The sequence below is a fragment of the Vulpes vulpes genome, chromosome 12 (genome assembly GCF_048418805.1).
Source record: "Vulpes vulpes isolate BD-2025 chromosome 12, VulVul3, whole genome shotgun sequence".
NCBI classification, from domain to species: domain Eukaryota; kingdom Metazoa; phylum Chordata; class Mammalia; order Carnivora; family Canidae; genus Vulpes; species Vulpes vulpes.
In genome coordinates this window covers 57,152,057-57,173,411 of record NC_132791.1, presented here as the reverse complement: position 1 = coordinate 57,173,411, position 21,355 = coordinate 57,152,057, and the positions used below count along the sequence as shown (strand labels likewise).

Here is a 21,355-nt window from a genome sequence, read left to right as displayed (position 1 = left end):
AGATGAACAAAGACGTTCTCCAGGTGGTCCTTATTGTATGGATGGGTCATAAAGGAAACTAGTTCTGTAGTACTGAAATCTGACTTTATCATTCATATACATAGTACCTTTAACACCAAAATAGTAGATGTACAACTTCAGCTTTTTTTAAACTGAGGATGTGTTATTAATTATAAATAGCTAAGTTCTAAATTTAATTTTTCTCTTTCAAGCGCAATGCATGGAGAACTCTTTCAGCCAAGATAGAACCTGTTGTTGACATCAGACTGAAGGAGTTATGCTGAGTTCCAAGGTTGGGCTCCCAGGTGGCAAGCCCATCTGCCTTTGAAATCTCTTCCCATGTCAGCTCAGCAAGTACTTACTGAACACCACCACTGCTCAGCTAACCATTACACAAGCTACTGGGACATTTTGAAGAGTTTTGCCACATTTGCTTCTGAACATATTTTTAAGAGTTAAGACACAAAAGCAGTAGGTTAAGTCTCATGTAGTCAATGATTCAGGGAAAAAGTGTATAAATGTACGTATGCGTGTATCTCTATATTTGTTTCAATACCGTTCCCCTTACTACTACTATGCCCTTGAGTTCTTGCAGCTGGAAAGGTTTTCTTGAGTGGGAACAGAGAAGGAGAAAGGGCATCTGGTTACCATGGTGACTTCCATATAACCCTGAGTGTCCCAGAGTGCACGGTGTGTGAAACGCATCTGAGCAAAAAGGCTGTCTGTGAACAGTGAACCAAAGAACATACTACAGTGTGTCCCTGCTCACAAATCTTACATTGAATGAAGACATGAAGAGTTTAACCTAGCTAACTTTTTGGGGGACTGTTTCTGACAGAGACATAGAAGAAGTCACACAACAAGTGGCCAACCCGTGAGCTCTCTTGGAGTCTCAGTTCATTGCAGTCCTGGGACTCAGGTCCCCCCACTTACCCATGCACATAGTCTGGTCCTGGGAAGCCTTAAAGCCATTGTGGCAGATGCACTGGTAACTTCCTTGCAAATCAACACAAAGGCCATGACTGCAAACATTAGGAATTTCTAAACATTCGTTGCGATCTAAAACAAAAAATAGAACACATGTTACACATAACTGATTTTTATTAAGATTCCTTCATTTTTTCACAGGCCTGTTTCTATAACCTGCTATTAATTATTAAAGGCAGGCTGAAAATGAACCATAACAATGGCCAAATCAAAAGAAGGGAGGCTTGAAAATACCCAAGACCTAAAAAAAAGCTCATTTTTCTATGCTGATGGGTATCTCAAAGATACTATTTTATTTTAGTTCTAATCCTAGGAAAATCCACTGAAGAGATTTCTTTTTTCCTCACAAATTAATCTAAAATATATGGTGGAACAGATTTGGTAGAAAGGAAAAGGTTTACTTAGTCTTTAAAAAGTTCTCTCTGAAAATATGTTTTAATAGGAAAGCACAGCAGACTTCTTAGTGGAGGAGGAAGGGGAAGAAGGCCGTGCAGCCTCTCTCACCTACGCAGGCTCCATTAGGGGACAACTTGAAGCCCGCTGCACATTCGCAGCGGTAACTGCCTGGGCTGTTGAGGCAATCTGCATGCCGCTGGCACAGATTGTCACCATTGCTGCACTCGTCAATGTCTGAAAGAACAACGAGTCCATGGTAAGAATTTGCTTACGGCATTAGGATTACCATAGCGTCACCAGGGTGGTGACCCACTCCTCGATGCCATAGAAGACATGGTACAAATCAGAAGAGTATCTAAAACCCATTTGTGTCCACCAGACTGGTTTGGCTGGAGGTCATGCATCATGACAATTACCTTCGCAGACCAGGAGCAGGTCGTTGTAACTGAATCCTGTAGGGCATTCACAGCGGAAACTGCCAATCTGGTTGATGCACACACCGTTTGCACAAATGCCTGGGATCTCTTTACATTCATCAATGTCTAAAATCGAACAGATTCAGTAAAAAATATACGCAGTTCTGCTTAACATATTTACCATAAAAACCTTGATAATGCTACGTGTATGCTGAAGTGAGAACATACACTCAGCATCACAAAAATAAATTCGACATCGCTAAAAATGATTTTTTGGTTTATAAAACCATATAGGCGATAAGACTGACTACTTTCCTTTGAACAGTTATTGTAGCTGATCAAATATACCAAGTGATTTTAGTGTCAATGTAGCAAATAAACTTCCTGGGGAATCAAGCTTCCTCTTCAAGTTATGTTTCAGGCTCCCTTAACTGTTGCTACTCATCTAATGAAGAAAGCTAAGTTTTCTTAATTTTTGTGCTTGCACTGATAGTAGAGACTGAAAATTATGTTGTTTACTTAATCTTTGAGGGAGAAAGTAGAATGAACAATAGAAAGTACATTCAGAAGAAAATGATTTGTATAATCAATAATCTTCCAACTTTCTAGGTAGATCAGTAGAAAGGGATACTGCAAAAATACACCAAAAATGTAAGTATATCGTTATGAAAAGAGCATAGAGGGTACAGGAAGGTGAATTATCTAGAGTCATGTAATATAATATTCATGAGAAGGAAAACTAAGGTTTTAGCCTGATATGTAATGAAATTTTGAGACAGTCTTACAGCTATCATAACTCAATCACCAAACTATGCTGACGGAATAAGACCCTTACTAAAACTTGGGTAGAGTCTATAAACATATTAGTTCTTTCTTGTCTAAACTGTACTAGTTCAGAATCCAGATTATTGTATTTTATGGCACTTTAAAAACACCAAAGAGACTTTTACACAGTGCTATCTATATATATTAAAATAAACCTAATCTGGAAAAACTTACCAACAGCTTTTCCAGTGTGGATGTCAAAGGTGAATCCAGGGATATTTCCACATATGGTTTTAAAGTCAGCTTAAAAATATAAACAATGCAAATATGCTCTTAAAATTCTCAAACTCCTTCCAAATAACATTTTGCATAGTATTACTTGCACTGACAAATATATTTTGTATTACTCACAACCAGACGTTTTAATTTCAGTTATACTTATTTGATAACAGTACCAGCTTCTGCCAGAAGTGGATTCTAGGCATTCTTTATCATTATTATCATCATGAACTTTTCAATGCTTTTATATTAGAAGTAAATCATTACAAGATTCAAAATATCTACAGTAAGCATTTGAATTCTTTTGTCCTTTGGATATGCAGATCTTTAACAATGATCCAGTTTATGTACATTGAAAAATCAGGTTAGATTAGAAATTTATAAAGGCATTATAGATCGTACAAAGGCACAGGCATTCGAAAACAGTTGTCATAGTGTGAAATGGACAATGAATAATGAATGAGACATGAACTTTGTCTCATATTTTTAAACATAAATGTCTATTTTGTTGGCGTGTGAAATTTGAGGCATCACAGTATGAAATAGAAACTATTAACAGTGACTCCTACACACAATTCACCAAACTAATATAAATTTAAGAGAATTCTCATTTTTAAGAAACCGACTGCTTCTGATGCCCATGGTGACTCATGTGAGTAAAGCTACTGAAAACAGTGTTAGGTAAAACACATGCTGCAGACCACATTGATGTGCTATCAGGAAGGGACTCTGCATACTTCATCCACCAAAACTCACTGAGCATCCACAACATATAGAGAGGCACACAACAGATGCTCAATTCAATGGTTTCTAATACCCTGGCAGCGCAGAAATTGTTACTTATATGTATCCTCTCATCTACCATAACCATTTGAATTAGTTACTGTCATTTTTAATTTATTATCTCTATTCTATATATGAGGGATCAGTTTCAGAAAGGAGGAACCATCTACGTAAGGTCAGACAGTAAGTGGCGGAACTTCAATATAGATACAGTCCTCTTACACCTAAGCCCTTTACTGCCTCTTACGAAAAGTGATATTTAGGGGCACCTGGGCAGTTCAGTCAATTAAGTAACCAACTCTTGATTTTGGCTCAGGTCATCTTAGGGTCATGGGATCACAAGCCCCACACTGGGCTCCCTGTTCAGCACAGAGTCTGCTTCTCCCTCTCCCTCTGTCCCTCCCCCACTACTCATGTGCTCCCTCTCTCTCCCTCTTTAAAGTAAATAAATAAATAAATAAATAAAAACAAAAAACAACACTAAAAATGCTATTTAATTCTATAGTCCAGCGATCGTCAACTTCTATGTGATGGGAGTTTTTAAATTAGAGAACTGTAAATACATTTCCATTTGTTTTTTCAGAGAATAACTATGGCTAGATAAGAAATTCCATTTGCCCACTGAGTTGGAGCCACTGAGGAAAAGGCTCCATAGGTCACTTTTCATTGTTTCTCCTTACTTTCATTTCATCACCATATTAATTATTTATCACATTTGAATATGTATATCCTAAGCAATATCTGGCAACAAATACATAAACACTGTTTCTCATTTGTCTGATTGGTACAATGTTTAGTATCTATAATCAGTGAAAGTAACTTTCTGCCTCATAAATGAACCTGAAAATGCAACAATTTTAAGATTTTTTTTGTTCTTATAGCTTATTATCTTTTAGTTTTTCTTTTAAAAGAATCTGTGCTTGTGAGAAAATTTTACCTGGTAGAGATCAGTTTCATTTTCTGCTTCAAGATTTCATACAGGTTCGGGGAAAAGGATGTATAAGAAATACATTAGCAATTGGTTGCTTCTAATGTAAAGTCTGCTCATCAAATCCATTTCTTGCATATTTTTTGAGACTGAAACTAAGACAGTACTTACTGAACTTGATGGACTTGAAATTACCACAGGTTTTAAACCAAAATATTATACCTTCTACATCGAGCACAATGACACATGATACTTGCTCAATGAAAGCTTGATGAATAAATAACGAGCACAGTATGAAATAATGAATTTAAATGGACGAGCGCTATAAACATTGACTCTTTAGCAGGCAGGGCCCTGTGTTCAGGATCCAGACTCCTCAAAATATAACCCAGAAAATTAGTATCTGAATCCTGAAAAGGCCCACTTGGGGAACAGAGTCATAGGACACCCTTTCTCTGATATTCTCTGAATATCAGATATTCAGATATTCAGATATTCTCTGAACATGTGTCGTGTTGGCACACATTTGCTTTTACTCTGTCACCTGCAGGTGTGTGCCACCAGCTCGGCCTTCAGCAGAGGCATGGGCTGCATGCTTACCTGTTCCTGGGGTGGGGCATGGCTCACAGGGTTTGTTCCAAGCTTTGCCTACGTTGTATGTACAGCAGCACATCCTCTTTGTCACATTAAAAGGCAGTTCGTTCTCACAAGTGGTTCCATTATAGCTTCGGTAGCAAAAGCTTTTTCTCATGTCTACGTAGCAGGAAAGCAAGTGAACCAGTCAGAGCAGAAAGCTGCTAATAATGAAATCCACACACTGTGGAGACACCAGACTTTCTGGACTAGTAACTCTGAAATGTGTCTTGGCCATTTGGCATTATCTTAAAAATAATTCAAATTGAACACAAATCTCTGTCTTCTCCCATTTTCAGATAAGGGATTTCCATTTATAATTTTCTTGGGAATCAAAATTAATAGGTATTTGTCTCTCTACTCAGAGGCATTTATTTAATTTTAAAAGTAATACATATTAAATTTTAAACGTTCTCTTGTTTGTAAAATAATGTTCCCTTGACATGAATGGAAATCAAAACTTGTTTAGGAATAGGTAAGTGTAATGTTTGATGACATTCTGTGTCTCAGACTCAAGCTTCTGAACATGGAACTATATATTCAAAGTTCAAAAAGGATACAGAGCCAGAACTTTATAAGACTTTAAATACTTCATCACTCACAGACATTCAGTTTCCAATTTTCTGAACAATCATTCTAAGACAGGAGTGCCCGAGTGTGTGACCTCATCACTCTCTGAGGCCTCCACCTACCCATGCAGTTGTGGCCGCCGTTGACCTGCATGTACTCAGGTGGGCAAATGCAGGTATAATTTCCCAGTGTGTTGTAGCAGGTCCCGGGCCCACATACACCAGGGTGCGCGAAACACTCATCGATATCTACAACAGGCAAGGATACCCATTAAGTCACAAAGTCATTTTTCCATGAATTTATTTAAACTACTAAACAAAACATGTCGCTGATACCCCAAATCCGTACTTTTTTAAAAAAATCAGAATTTAAAGCAGTTCTACAGAACTGCTGTGTTATGTAAATGACAGAAAGGTGTCGTTCAGAAAAAAAGCCAATATTCAAAAATACACATGATCAAAAGAAATTTTTCTAAAGTGGCAAAAAGAATATGAAAGTCACCTGTATTCTTTTTAATTAAAATTTCACCTTCTTCAAATGGAAGTCATTTAATGCTTGCTGTCTGTTTCTGTCATTTAAACTAAAGTTTAGTGCCAACTATAAACTGAATGCAGTTAGGAAAACCTTTATCTTTTTTGTTAACTTGAGAATAGTTGACACACAACGTCACATTAGTTTCAACTATACAATGTAGTGATTGGACAAGTTTATACATAATGCTGTGCAAACCATAAGTGTAGCTATCATCTATCCCATTAATCGCTATTACAGTATCAGCAACCGTATTCCTTATGCTGCGCCTTTTATTCTGTGACCTATTCATTTCATAACTGGAAGCCTGTGTCCCCTTTCTCCCTTTAACCCACTCTGCCCATCCCCTCAGCCCCCTCCCCCTGGCAATCATCAATTTGTTCCCTGTATTTATTGGTCTGAGGAAAGCCTTTATCTTGACAGCTCCCTTCAAATCAGTCACCATTCAGAGATTCTAGAAGGAGCGCAGCTGCTGGTTATTCTCCTTATTAAATAATATTTCTTTTAGAAGCATTTATCTAATGTGTTCTGAAGGAAAAGTTATAATGGAAATAATTCCATTAACATGTTTAATGTTCATTTTTAGAAACACTTCTTCATTCATTCCATAAATAAACACCAAGATTCTTCTGTAAGTTGCAACTCACCAGCTACAAAGATGACTAAGATGTGGGGCTTGTGTCACGAATGAAGCTCCCAGTCTAGCAGGGAGACAGGCCCCTAAAAGGATGACTGCTGTGCCATGTGACAAGTGAGGGAATGGAAGCAAGAAAGGCATCAGCATCACCTTTAAACGTCTTCATACTATGCCTTCTATCATTTAAAAATTACTGAAAATTAGTAACTTAATAGTTGCATTCAAGTTTACCTATTTTCTGTATGTAAATAGAACTCTTCTCCACATTTAAACTAATAACTTATTTGAAAGTGATGTTTTCACAGTAATCCAGCTTTGCCCATTTATAATCATCCCATGCACTCAGAGAAAAGTCATAGTAAGTTCTAGTGTGTAAGCTGTAAATTAATTTATCTATCGTACAGCTGAGCAGTGGGGATATGACAATATCAAAGCTATGACCCAGGCTAACAGATCCTTGGGAAGAATCTTCTCCAGGTCTGATGGGAATTTTGTTCTAAAGAATGCTAATAACTTGAAGGTCTCCATGCAGCTTGCCTTCACAGATGCGAGTTTCCTCGCTGAGGTAGTAGCCTTGTGGGCATTCGCACTGGAAGCTTCCGAAAGTGTTGATGCAGTTTCCACCCTGGCAGAGACCTGGTAACTCCTGGCATTCATCAATATCTGTGGAAAGAGAGATGGCTCACTCATGACAGGTACTACCATCAAAGACAAGGGTTACTGTTAGAGTTCTCTAATGTGTGATACAGTAAGACCCGAAGACTTCCATGTATCCGGTAGACACGTGCTTAGATGGTAGGTTTTTTCTGACCGTGGATTTATTTTTCAGCTTTGTCATACAAATTTGCTAAAATCTGAGAGGAGTAGTAGTTAAAGGAGACTGGGGATGACAGTACAGAGAGTTTCTCTGCAGAGCAATCAGATGTCCAATCATTGCCATGGGTCATATCTTTCTGACTTGTAAGTGCTTATTTAGCATCCTGGTCACTGACTGTCCAGCTATAATTCTGTAAAATAATCTTGTTTAGATTGCCCCACACTAACTTTTCTACCAGCTTTTCTCTAAAGTAAATTCTTTACTTTGTTTAAATCTGGGTGACAATTAGAGGAGCGCTCACCTTCTAAGATGATTGTGATGGGGTTGGGTCTGAAGCCCTCACCTCCGGGACACAGAGTGTAATACTCAGCTACAAAACAAGGGAAGAGAAGAGATCTGACACCTGTGTTCAAGGCACTGAGACAATGAAGAAGCATTTTGCAGTTGCAAGGCTCAAAACATATCCCAAGAGGGGTAAGCTGCATGCTTTAGTACCCTTTCAAATATTTTCAAAAGTATATTACATTTTACTCGAAGGAGGATCACTACTCCACACATTATGCACACAGTAGAATAACAAAAACCATTTGTGTTTGATTAAAGCAAAAGCTTCACTGCAGACCATTTATATCACAAGTTTTTTGGCTAGTAAATAAAAACTGACTCAACAATTCAAAGGTTTTATCTGTGTTCATATCAGAAACACACATTTCAGCAACATAATACTACTGATTTGAGGAGTATGACACAGCTATGAACCTGAACTACAGCACTCTCCAAGAAGAAACAGGAATGGTCTTTACTTGTGATCCCAAGGAGGACGGATAGCATCACTATTCATGTGGGACTGCAGTTAAAATATTTTTTTCTTTTTATCATATCACCAAAAAACAATGAAGAGAAAACTATTTCCAATTCCTTTTCTATAACACAGTCTCAGCTGGTTCCAGCATCATCACTGAAAGCAAAGTCACGCTTTCATCCCTTGCTGTTGCTCATACTCCCAGCACAAGAATAAAAGGACAATAGTGTTCAGTAGCCACTCTGTTCCCTTGCTGTTCTTGGGTGCCATACTCACTGCTGTTGACAGGTGGGCATGTCTCGCAGGGGTTCCCCCAGGCCTTCCCCAGGGAGCAGCAGCAGGAGGAGCGGCTGACACCCACCCCGATCTCCGTGTTGCAGGACAGACTCCCGTCCCCTCGAGGTCCGAACTTCAGGTAGCAGTTGCCTACCCGGTTGTCTGCGGAGCGACACAGAAGCTTAAAACTGTCCAGGCTTTAGTAAAGATTCCTTTTTTAGCAAGGGGCCCACGCAACTGATGAAATTCCAATTCCATACATTAACATGAAACATATATCTTAATCTCCACCACAAAACAATCTCTTGCTTTAAAGCCTTTTCAAGACTGTGTTGTAGCAATTAGATTAGGATAGACTATCCTATGTTTAGAAATCTGTGCATTATCACAGGCTGAACAGGACCGTGAGAAACTGCTCATGTGGGCTTCACTAATAGGAATGCAAGACATTTTTGCTATAATCACTCTGTATCATGAGTTTATTGGTAATGGAAATAAAATCCCAGATAAGTCAACTTAAAGCTATGTATCAAAGAAATATGGATAACCCTATCTCCTTCCTCTCTTCCCCATTATCTGGTTTCATTTCAGTTTGCAGCAAGACCTTTCAGAGTTTTGGGCAAGGCAGTCAGTAACAACTTTATAGAAGCTACTTAAGATGTCAAAGAATCTCAGTCTTTGTCTTCTAACTGTACTTATCAGCTAGATCATTAGTTCCATGACTTTACTGTTTTTACTGAGAACTCCCAAATTTACAGTCCCACCGTTCATCTCTCCCCAGAACCCTAGACTATTCTGCCAGTTGCCTATTTGACTTCTCTGCTTTGATAACCAATAGTTATTTTAAATTTCACACACCTAAAATCAAACTCTTGGTACTCCCCCCTCCACATACAAAACCTACTCTATTCCTCTCTTGGTCTTTGGCGTTTTCAATAAACACAGCTCCACTTTTTTGAGTTGCTCAGTCCCTAAGCCTTGGAGTCAGTCTTTGACTCCTTATTGTCATCCCTTATTCTATCCTGTGATGAAGTCAGTCACTTCATTTTTTTTTAACATTTTTTTATTATTTATTTATTTATGATAGTCACACAGAGAGAGAGAGGCAGAGACACAGGCAGAGGGAGAAGCAGGCTCCATGCACCGGGAGCCCGACGTGGGATTCGATCCCGGGTCTCCAGGATCGCGCCCTGGGCCAAAGGCAGGCACCAAACCACTGCGCCACCCAGGGATCCCCAAGTCAGTCACTTCTACCTTTAAAATATATCTGGAATGTGACTACTCACCATGGCATCCATCACCGCAACTGAACCAAGCCACCACCACCTCTCTCCTGGACCACTGCAACAGTTTCCTAACTCAACTCTTGACTTTAGTCCTTGACCTGATGAGAATCTACTTTCCCCACCATACCTACAGTAATCCTTCAGAAGTACTTCCACTGGCTCAATCAGAGTAAAATCCCAAGTCCTTACTACAATCTAAAACATAGTTTTCATCCCTGGATGCACATGAGAATCACTTATACAGCTTTTTATTATTTTTATTTTTATTTCATTTTTTTCCCTGCTAAATTTCAGGTACAGAGAGATGAGCTAAGTCATGGTTCTGCTCTTACTAGGTTTGAATTCATTCATCCTTCCTCCTACTGTTCCTCCCATTCTCTCTCTTATCCTCAGCCCCCACCCAAACACCTGGATGTGTTTAATAATATCTTTCTGTCTGTGTTCTTGCAAAATGAGTCTTGTTTCAATGAGGACATTTTACATTTACATAAAGAGTATTTTGTCCTAGATTTCATTCCATTTTTATTATATTCAACCTGTCAACTCTATGGTGCCCAATTGTCACTCTTTTGAAATCTATCTACACTGCAGAAATGGCTTCTAAGTCCCTGCTACCACAAGTACTGTGGCAGTGAATGTCTTGACTCACGTCTCTGTACAGGCCTGTGAGTTCCTTTCTTTGCTGTCAAGAGCCAGGAAAGAAACTGCTGTTTCACAGAGTTTCCATATTATTAGCCCTCAGTATCAGGAACTACAGTCACTGTTATTTACTATTTGCATCCAGTGGAACTTTCCAATTTTTTATAAGTAATCTTGAAAAGAATTTACAGGAAAAAAAAGGCATAGTGAAACAACTTTACTAGAAATTCTAATAAGAATTTAATCATCTTTAACTCAAAGTTTTAGTCTAGGTTTTCTTGGTTTCAGAGAGATATATGCCTGAGATGGTCTTATGAATGCTATTAACTGCCCATCAGCTGCCATTCATGAACCTGAAACATATCCATTTTGTAAAAACTAATTCCACATATCATAATACATCTCTAATAGCTTCTATCTAATCATTACTTTTCTTTTTCTTGCAGCATTAAAACAACACCTGAAGACACTTTTGAAAACTGTGACAGCTCATTTTGTTGAGGAGAGGACAACTGTTTTCTTTGCTCCACAAATAAAAGACATTTTCAATTTTAGATTTATCAATACGTTAGGATAATAAGCCCAATGATTTTATTTCTACATCCCGTATTTCTTTCAATAACCTTTGTCTAAGTATCTTCCTTCATTAATGGTCCACTTAAGAGCCAAATCAATTAAAATTTAGGTACAAAAGAACACAGAGACCTGGGATGGACAACTCAGGTGCTTGTCAAATACTGCATGCTGAGATTCTTCATATTGAGTAAGAGATGAGAATACCATATTTCCTCTGTCTACAGAAGTCTATTATTCACTCACTCATTGATTCTTGAATTTGAAAAATCTCATCTAGACTATCAGTCTCTGAAGACTTGCAGCCTGGCATATTCCTTCTATGATCAATTTCACCACCTTTAGAATCTAGAATGGACTCTATGTTGCATTCATCTCCTGATCCACCTGACAACTGGGAAATGTTTTTCACACTCAATTTTCTTCTCTTGGCCATATGCCCAGAAAGTGAAAACTTCTGAACTCTCAATAGTGTTCAATATATGCTTATAGATGACTACAAATATAGCACTCCAGTGTTCTTTTATACCTTCTTGGAAGATGATGCCATCCCCTGGGCAACAAACTAAGAACAGACGATTACAAAATGGTGATCTTTTTTTTTTTTTTTCACTATTGTGTCTATCCTTCTAGGTGATAGCATGATTTTCCACTTCATTATTTTCACCTTTGTTTTTAGCATTACTGGACCTAACTGATGAGTAATGATGACAAGAATAATAAAATGATGAAACATTTTAAGACAATGGTAAAATAAGATCACTAACATCTCATAATGTATCTTAGAAGAGGGTCTAATGGACCATTATGGTATTTGTGAGATAGAATGAGTCTCTGTTCCTTGGAAGAACTCTTAAGGAACAATAAGGCCATGAAATGTCAATCCACACAAACAGAATTGCTCTAAAAAGAAACTCAAAATCTAAGTTGATGGTATTCTGACAGTTAATCTGGGTACTGTTGTCCAAAAAATATTCTCTGCAATGCTACCTTCATCTCCACTTCTACCAGAAGACAGAGAGCTCCTTGAGGTCCATGTTCCTACCAACATTTTACATCATCCAGGTGTCCAAAGTTTTACCAGTCTGTTAGGTATAAAGTGATAGTTGTACAATTGTTTTGATTTTTTCTTATTTTACTAATGATTCTTGGCATTTGCTTATTATGTTTGTTTACTTTTGCAGTGCTCCCTCTTATCAGTTGCCTGTTCATAGCCTTTGCTCCAACCAAGTTTTTAAGCAATACTGAGGCGCCATGGACTCCATTTCTGGGCATGAAGTAGATATCAGCATATTTTTATGGTTCCAAATGGGATTTTACTGGGCAGCTAGGGTTGAGAGCCACTTTGTGATCTAGGCTGTTGCTCCTTTTCTGACTCCTCTCTGTCTTGGAAGATAAACATGACAAAAGTAACCACATATATTGGCAATCTGGAGTTTGTTAAGGGAAAGGACTATTTTGTTTTCAAACTAATTATAGCAGATACTCATCACAGTGCATTACCACAAAAGTTTGAATATTTAACTCGATATAGTTCTATTTGTTTCATATTGCTTTTACTTACCAACACAACCCACACCAGTGGGGTTCAGCTGGAAATCGGGGGGGCAGTTACACTCGTAGCGACCAGGAGTGTTGACACAGAGGCCATTCACACAGTTTATGGGATCTGCACACTCATCAATATCTAGGAAGAGCATTCAAAATGCCCACATTAACATCTTACTTTCTCTCTGCATGCTGCTGTTTCAAAGAATTTGGTGGAATCTTTGCAAATTATTAAAGATTTTTGGGAAGGCCTCAGCCCAGTGAAATAGAGATCAAATTCTTGCATATTCCTACAAGTTCCACAGACCAACCATATGGTTTTTCAGGAAAGTATTACTGAATATCTTTTTTTTTTTTTTTTTTTTTTTTTTAAATTTTTTTTTTTTAATTTTTATTTATTTATGATAGTCACAGAGAGAGAGAGAGAGAGGCAGAGACATAGGCAGAGGGAGAAGCAGGCTCCATGCACCGGGAGCCCGATATGGGATTCGATCCCGGGTCTCCAGGATCGCGCCCTGGGCCAAAGGCAGGCGCCAAACCGCTGCGCCACCCAGGGATCCCCTGAATATCTTTATTGAATAATCATTAAATGTTGGGATTCTGAAAAAATGTTAACATCTGCTTAACAAAAATGATATATATTTTGCATACATTATGCAAAGAAACAGTTTCCTACCTTCACATTAGATATTTAATATTAAGTTATATATATAAAAATGTATCAATTCTATAGTTAAAAGTAAGTATATCAGAATGTAATTAAAAAAAAAAACACGAGGTATTCAGCAGGCTAAGCAGAGGGCTGAGCAGAAATTTGAGGAATGTTTATACTTAGCACAAAATATTCACCTCAACTAATAAGAACACAACCAAGCCCTTTACTGGCCATACCTGTGCAGTTCCCTCCGGTTCTGTCCAATTCATAACCATCATCACAGATACAGTGAAACATTCCAGGCAAATTATTACAAGTTCCAAACACACAAATATTCTGGAAGGAGCATTCATCAATATCTGAAGATAAAGAAATAGTAATCTCTTATGTACAAAGACATTTTAATTTAATTTATGCAGCATTAATATATTTTTCTATCTCCCCAGATGTTTTTTATGCAGTAAAAATTTTTCTTTTTCTTTGACTAGGTAGACCACATAAATGGCAAACAACAAATGTTCATCTATGGGACAAAGGTCTAAAAGATATTTTTTATTTTACTGAGGATTTTAACTGTCTTGGGTTATAACACTTAAAAAATACCCCACAAAACAGAATTGGCTTAAGGCATAAAAATAAAAAACTAACTATGAACATGTCAATGGAATGAGGTTGTAAAAAATTAAACATAAAAACAAATTCCAAGACTCTAATAACTTAGTACAAACATGTTTTATAAACATCCACAACATACAAAGTATATAACACATCTTAAATATTAAGGATATCATTAAAACTATTTAACTTTTTAAAAACTTTTAATTCTGCAATCTGTTATCATAAACTTAGTTTTAAATAGGGAAATAATTTTTTTCTAATAATATGTAATAAGATTAACCACTGCTCTACATTCTCACAAATTTCACTAAAATGTCTCCACTGAATTGAAGTCATAAATTCAGTTTGTGAAACTTCCATGAAGCTTTAACTCAGTCATTATAGAAGTTACCCCTGCTCATTTATATGAAAATGAAGGCATATGTGTGTGTGTCCAGCTGTAGAAATAATCTGTATTTCTACCCACAGGAAAAAGATGGACATTTCTGTACACAAATGACCTCAAACTCTGAGAATGCAGAGCAAGCATCTTAGGCCAGACTAGACCAGTCATGCTAACGTACTGTCTAGAGACAGCTAGGTCTTAACTTTAAAAAGGTCTGTTGGTCATTCATGATAGTTATGAAATAATGAGTTTAAACTATATTAGATTTCAAGTGTGGTTCAAACTTTGTTTAAAAGACCAATTGATGTATCAATGTGTCTTTTTTCTGTGTTGAGGCTATAAACACATTTTTAAAAAGATTTTATTTATTTATTCATGAGAAACACACACACAGAGAGAGAGAGAGAGAGAGAGAGAGAGAGAGAGGCAGAGACATAGGCAGAGGGAGAAGCAGGCTCCTCGCAGAAAGCCCAATGTGGGACTCAATCCTGGGATTCCAGGATCATGCCCTGGGCAGAAGGCAGGCGCTCAACTGCTGAGCCCCCCAGGCATCCCTTATTTTTTCTTTATACTAATGAATAAATAAGACTCATTAGTTTGTAATTGAATGGTGTTAATCTAGAAGTAAAAATGGAACTGTATCATCAGCCCTCTTTGTGTGTATTTTACTTTTAAATGAAGTTTATTAGAAATAACTTCCATTTAACTAATACTCGCATATATTTACACAAGTAAAGGCATTTTAGAATACTGTCTTGCATATTCAGTATGCAAGAAATGATGCATACTCAGAAATTCAAATAATACAGAAGAGTATTGACAGCAAATAGAAAATGAAGAAAACAGTACAGAAAGCAAGGTAGCAAAAGCAGAAAATCGCTCAGAAATCTATTCACCCAGAAGGAATTACTATTCAAGAGCATCATTCCAAATACTGTTCTATCCATATTCAGAGTGAAGCTGAAACAATTTCTATGCAGAAGATCAATATTTATTTACCTCCACAGTTTCTAAAATACTTTCTAATGTTAAGAATTGATGAAAAGCATTAAAAACTGATGTTCTTTTCCCTTTATGTTAAAATTCAAATATAAATTTTAGACAGTATTAATGGATTCTGTGCCATTAATAATAAGAAATAATACGAATAATAAGAATAATAAGAAAATTGGCATTCACATTTATGCTTCCAACTCATTTTTGTTCTGTAATTTTTACTTTTTAAATGTTTATGGCATTTGCCATAATCTCTGAAATATTTAGTATTGATTCTTAATGGAATCAATAAGGCTTTTACTGCAACTCTTAGATTTTTCTCTCAGTTGGTTTGCTGCATGCATGGCTGTAAGATATTTTTCCCCCAAAAAGGGAGGGCCCACAGGTGTTGTCTCAGTGCATTATTTCACAGTATGAGGATGTGGCTATTGTTTTCATACCTAACTGCTGAGGCATAATATCCTCACATGTGTTCTCAGAGTTTTATGGGCTTTGTTCTTGCATCTTTTGATACTGAATGTTTTGGTTTTGTTTGTGACTTTCCTTTTCAAACCAGAGCCTGAAGAAGCCTTCTCTATGACTTAATTCAATTAAAATGATAAGGCAAAGGCTCTGCCTTATGATTCACCTTTCTCCCCTAACATTCAGCGCTTTCTTTCATTTTGGGAAAAATGTTTGGCCATTCAATACTGTTTTCTATTCCTTTATTTGAGGCTCTACCTCAGAGACATCTATTATACTTCCGTTTATTTCTTCATATTTTCTCCTTTCTTGTGTTACATTCTTCCTCCCTTTCTTGTTCCTAGGTTTTCCTGTATTTTTCTCATCCATTCTCTATGCTGGTCATCACATTTTAACCTATATCTTTTCTGTTCTCTGCTGTTTCTATTGAACAGATCTCCACCTTTGCCGTGTTTGTCTCCCATAACCCTGCCATCTCCCCTTGTCTTTTCCTGTTTTTATCATCTCTTTGAAATTGTTCAATCATATTTATGTTCACTGTAGGATCACCTATGGCCCAAAGTACCTGTGGGAACTTTGTTTTCACTCCTTGAGTGGTTTTCTTCTACTCTGGGTTGGTTCTTTCCTTTTTGTGTGTTCTTTCACTGGGGTTCCACAGAATGCCTGCAGAGTTGCGTTGTTTACTTTTAACTTGCATTCACACTATTGGTCAGCTCTTTTATGAGTTTTTATATACTCTGATACAGCTTAAATAGAGTGTCTTGACATCCCCTCCTTCTTTATCTGGGCTTTATATGGATATCATTAAAGCTACTGTTCTGTTAGCCTAAGGCAGGGAAGGAGTGGGGATGAAAATGGGAGGAACTGCCCTGGGCACCATGTGCTCTTCTGCTCATGAACCTGGTCTCTCTTTTCTCTTCACACTTGATACCAAATTGTCTGTATCCATGTTTCATGCCGTTGATGGAGTCCTAGCCTGTCCCTGAGGAGCTTCTTCCAGGTTTTGTATTCTCCTATTTTGGTGGAGAATATTGGGAAATGGCCAACTGCAGCAAGTTTCTGGACTCTACAGAGATTGAGAATTTGTGGTGAGTAGATGCTGAGTGGAAAATGTTGAGCAGATGGTCCATTCAAAGGGACATGTATTTATAATCAGATGGGGAGGTCTCAAAAATTAAATTAGTAGATACAGGAGAAACTGTCCAGATAAGAGAAATCTTATAAGTAGAGGTAAGACAACAACATCAAGGAGTAATATGTAGAACCATGGAATTGGTTTTGAGATCTCAAAATGTAGCATTTAGCTAAACAGAGTGGGGTCTCACTGAGGATGAACTATTTGTACACCACTCATGTTGCCCTGGCAGGAGGCACTTCCCTCCCTGCCAATGATATATTATGAAAAACCAACCCATGAAGGAAGGACAATACACACAAAGTAACTAGCCTCATCTCAGGGAAGGTCTGAGACATTCTGGAAGGGCCCAGGCTACAGATAATGGAATAGGATCATGAAGGGGAAATTATGATGTACAAAGAATTAATTTTTTGAAATTTTCTGTTGGCAAAAGTATCTGGCTACTGCTGACTTACTCCTTTTCCCACCAAATCTTGTCAAGTTGAAATGAGTAATAAATCATGTAGTCCCATATCGACATTGGCTCACATTTTCTACTAATTAGCTTTGATGCATACAAGAAACCAGGACTGGGGAAAATAAAAAGGAAGCTCACTCAACAGTGGCTTTGTATAAAATGCCTTCGATTCTGCTCTGACAGGTCAATGTAGAAGTATGAGTGCTTTCAGTTTCTAGCTTCCCCAGGCTTTTACTATTCATTCTCTTGGTCTGATTCTCTAAAAAAATTGGTGGGTATGTATGGAAAATTCCATGACCTTTCAGGCACACCTTCTGTCCTCAGTATTACTTCAGGAAGGAAAATGGAGATAGGCTCCACTCTACACCATTCTGGATTGTATAATTTGACTGCTTGACACTGGTGAATTGTGTATATACTGGTATTTGCTATTCCTATTCATTTGATTAGATACTAGCATAGGGAGAGCCTATCATCTGGTTTCATTTTATAATCTTTGCCCACCACTTGGCCTGAGTTAAGTTTTTTAAAGGTTTTCTATGAATCACTAATTTTGTTAAAGCCTTCTGGTTCATCATTTTCAATCTTTTTCCTTTCTTCATGTGTATTTTCATGTACTGCAAAAGGACACAGTAATGGCCCAAACTATCAAAAAATGAACTGAGTCTCTAATTTAAGAGAAAATCCAAATTCTTTTTCTTGGAGAGCTATCACACTAGTCACAAGTCCTATTTCTAGGAAAGGGGAATGATGTCACCACTTAGGGGAAGGACACATTGCTCTTAGGCAAAAGGTGCAGGCCTTGACGCATCTCTGGGTAGGACTTCCAGTCCCAGGCAGACAGCAGACAAACATGCAGGTAGGTGCTCAACACGAGCTACTGAGGTTGTGATAAACACCTTACACAGCAGCAATTGGGGCAGATAGTATCTCCTGTTTTTAAAAAGCTGAATAGTTTTTCCACATGTCATTCATTTAGTAATAAAACAAAAAAGAAAAAAAGAAATGGTTAAAAAGAAGAAAAAAAAGGAATGAGCCAAAGTTCCAACTGTTGGCTCTTGGCCAGGAAAACTTCATAAGAGATGAAAGCCACCTTCATCATTATTCATTCGGCAAAATAATCCATGCTTAAACGAATGACTTTTATATGTGCAGCATGTGCTGTGTATTCTGCTTCCAGGTGGAGCCTGTTCCAGCCCTTTTTGTGGTTTCATGTGCTGTAGCTTATCCAGCTTGGAAATGAGCTGGAGTCGCAGGGACCCACCTTGGCAGGACCTGCTGTCAGAGGCTGGAGTGAAGCCCATCTCACACTCGCAACGATATGCACCCGGGACGTTGAGGCACTGCCCGTTTTCACAGAGGTTGATGTTTTCTGCGCACTCATCAACATCTGTGGGAGAAGCAGATCATATCTCTATTAAGTTCCCCATGCTGTGACACAGTTTTTCCGTGCTCTAGAACTAAGTCAATGTTACTGGTGTGAGCTGGTGCTCATGAACATAAGACAACACTTAATCGTATTTCCCTAAACAAGCCTAAACCCTCACATTCAATTATCGCCCGATTATCAGGAAGAAGGCAGGATCTTTTGGATCTTAGTTCTCTTTCATGCCAACTCGATGCATCAGTATTATACCAACGTCATTGACAGATGACCAAGAACACTGAAATTAATCTTAAAATTGTGTCTATTCTAAGATGATAGTGTTTTCAAGTAAACTAACAAATTGTTTTTTCACTAGTTCAAGTATGTTTAAGCAAATTAGGGCTAGACTAGCAGAGTTTGTTTCATGTCACTCTGATTGCATTAAAATACTTCTCTCTTAATTATGCAAATAGACATGATTCACAGACTGGACAACTTATTTAATTCTGTCAAATGGAAAAAGGGGGTAGAGTAGAAAGCAATGTTTACTGAGGGCCTAATATCTGCCAGGTAGACTTCTGGATGCTTGTCCTGCACGTTTTTGTTTAGTTCACTAAGCCTGTATGGGTCAGAGGAGGAAGACCCTGAGGCTCAGAGCAGCCCCCGAACTGTGGGTGTTGTGGCGAGCCCATCTGTGGCTGGGCCAGCATCCCAGTGCAGCTGTGCCCACACCAAAGCCATGCCCTCTCCTTCATACCCTGTTGGGAGAGAAATGCTTAGAAAGATGCATTAAGCTAAGGTTCAAAAATAATGAAGTTTAAATAAGATGTTTTCTTTAAGGAAGCATCTGACAATGAGGAGTCTGTTTTTTTATGTCAATAATTAGAAATGGGAAAAAAATAGAGTCTATCTTTTAGTTTGGGTTTTAAAGGGTGTGCTGAAATTCAAGAGACACTGATCTCCACATACTTAACAGTAGGATACTTTATGTCGGGCAAGATGATACAGTCATTCATAGGAGCTTAACAAGGAGATGTCTTATTCCCAAGGAATGCAAAAAGAAGAGCAGCTAGGCATCAGCTAACATTCACTGAGCTCTTATGTGTTTTCCTGAACCCCTGACTCATGTTACTCCATTTCATCCTTTCAGTACTATATGACAACCTGACATTCTGATGAGTGCAAGAACTAGCAGGGACTAGGGGGGACATGTATCTTAAGAAAGTGAACAGTTTTCCTTCATGTCATTCATTCAGTGATAAAAATCAGACTGGGAATCCTCACCCTCTTTACAGTTTTCTTCAAATAGGGCAAGCTGGAGTGTTCCATGAAAATCATGCCAGAGAATACCTCAGGACTCTCACCCACCTGAGCAGGTAAAGCCATCTCCAGTGAACCCTTCAGAGCAGGCACATCGGTAGGAGCCCGGGGTATTTACACACTGAGCGTTGATGCTACACTGGTGGGTTCCGTTCGAACATTCATCTAGATCTGTATGTGAGACGAGAGCACGCAAGTTCAGAAGTGAAAATGGAACATTTAAACACAGATTTTTTTTTCATTTTTCTTACCTGAAATGTAAAATGCACAAATGGGATTTATTGTAGTTTACTTGTAAGGTCAGAGTTCTAATTCTCTAAGATCTCAGACCCATAATCCAAAATATTCATTCTATAAACAGGGGCTAAAATGATTAATAAAACTATTTGTGAGGGACCTAATAAGCTAGAATTTTAATGGTTAAAAGGTAAACCAGTGCTAGGTTTCCTTCCCAATTTTACTAGGCACAGATGTGTGATCACTGGTTCCTTTATCGCTAAAAAAGGGTCAATTTCTAAATTTGGTGACTGAGCTTCAGAGGAGGAGAATTAGCAGTCAAGTTCCTTTAGCAGATAAGGAAACCATGATCTGATTCTCAATCTCAGAGAGTCTAGTCTAGTAGAAATGACATGTGCTAACCACAGAACTATCAACTCCATCAAATAGGCTGTGTGTCCCGTGAAGGAAAGTTACAAGGTGCAGAAAGGGAATGAAAAGGGTGTCTAATTTGGGCCATAGGAAAAAGGAAGATCTCACTGGAGAAGCAGTTGCCAGCGAACTTCACACCGGAACAATGAGTCAGAGTTTGCCTGAGGATAGAAGCAGGGAATGGTATTATTTCCAGAGGGAACAGCACATTTAGAGATGCTGATGAGGAAGAAGACAGCTTGATGTGATAAAAGACCTGGACTGAGCCAGAGTGACAGAACAATATAGGAGCTGGGGGTGATAGAAGGTATTGGGAAAATGCTTATAAACCACAGGAAGGAAGCTACATTTTATCCTAAATTCAGTGATTAAAATGACAATTGTGAAGAGCTCAGATTCATGGTTTAAAAGATCTGTCTGCTGTGGGAAGTATGGATTACAGAA

General features: G+C 38.0%; 1 protein-coding gene across 1 annotated transcript in view; it reads right to left on the bottom strand.

Moving 5' to 3' along the window:
- The window catches only part of FBN2 (fibrillin 2), a 238,935-nt gene that overhangs the window by 35,990 nt on the left and 181,590 nt on the right, over positions 1–21,355 (bottom strand). The window contains exons 33-45 of the mRNA XM_072728645.1: positions 20,312–20,434; positions 18,842–18,967; positions 13,758–13,880; positions 12,883–13,005; positions 8,821–8,982; positions 8,044–8,112; positions 7,463–7,588; positions 5,880–6,005; positions 5,155–5,307; positions 2,799–2,867; positions 1,800–1,925; positions 1,492–1,617; positions 934–1,059 (exon numbers count right to left, since the gene is read on the bottom strand). Coding sequence (XP_072584746.1) covers positions 934–1,059; positions 1,492–1,617; positions 1,800–1,925; positions 2,799–2,867; positions 5,155–5,307; positions 5,880–6,005; positions 7,463–7,588; positions 8,044–8,112; positions 8,821–8,982; positions 12,883–13,005; positions 13,758–13,880; positions 18,842–18,967; positions 20,312–20,434 — 1,578 coding nt within the window. The remainder of the gene's footprint in view (positions 1–933; positions 1,060–1,491; positions 1,618–1,799; positions 1,926–2,798; positions 2,868–5,154; positions 5,308–5,879; positions 6,006–7,462; positions 7,589–8,043; positions 8,113–8,820; positions 8,983–12,882; positions 13,006–13,757; positions 13,881–18,841; positions 18,968–20,311; positions 20,435–21,355) is intronic.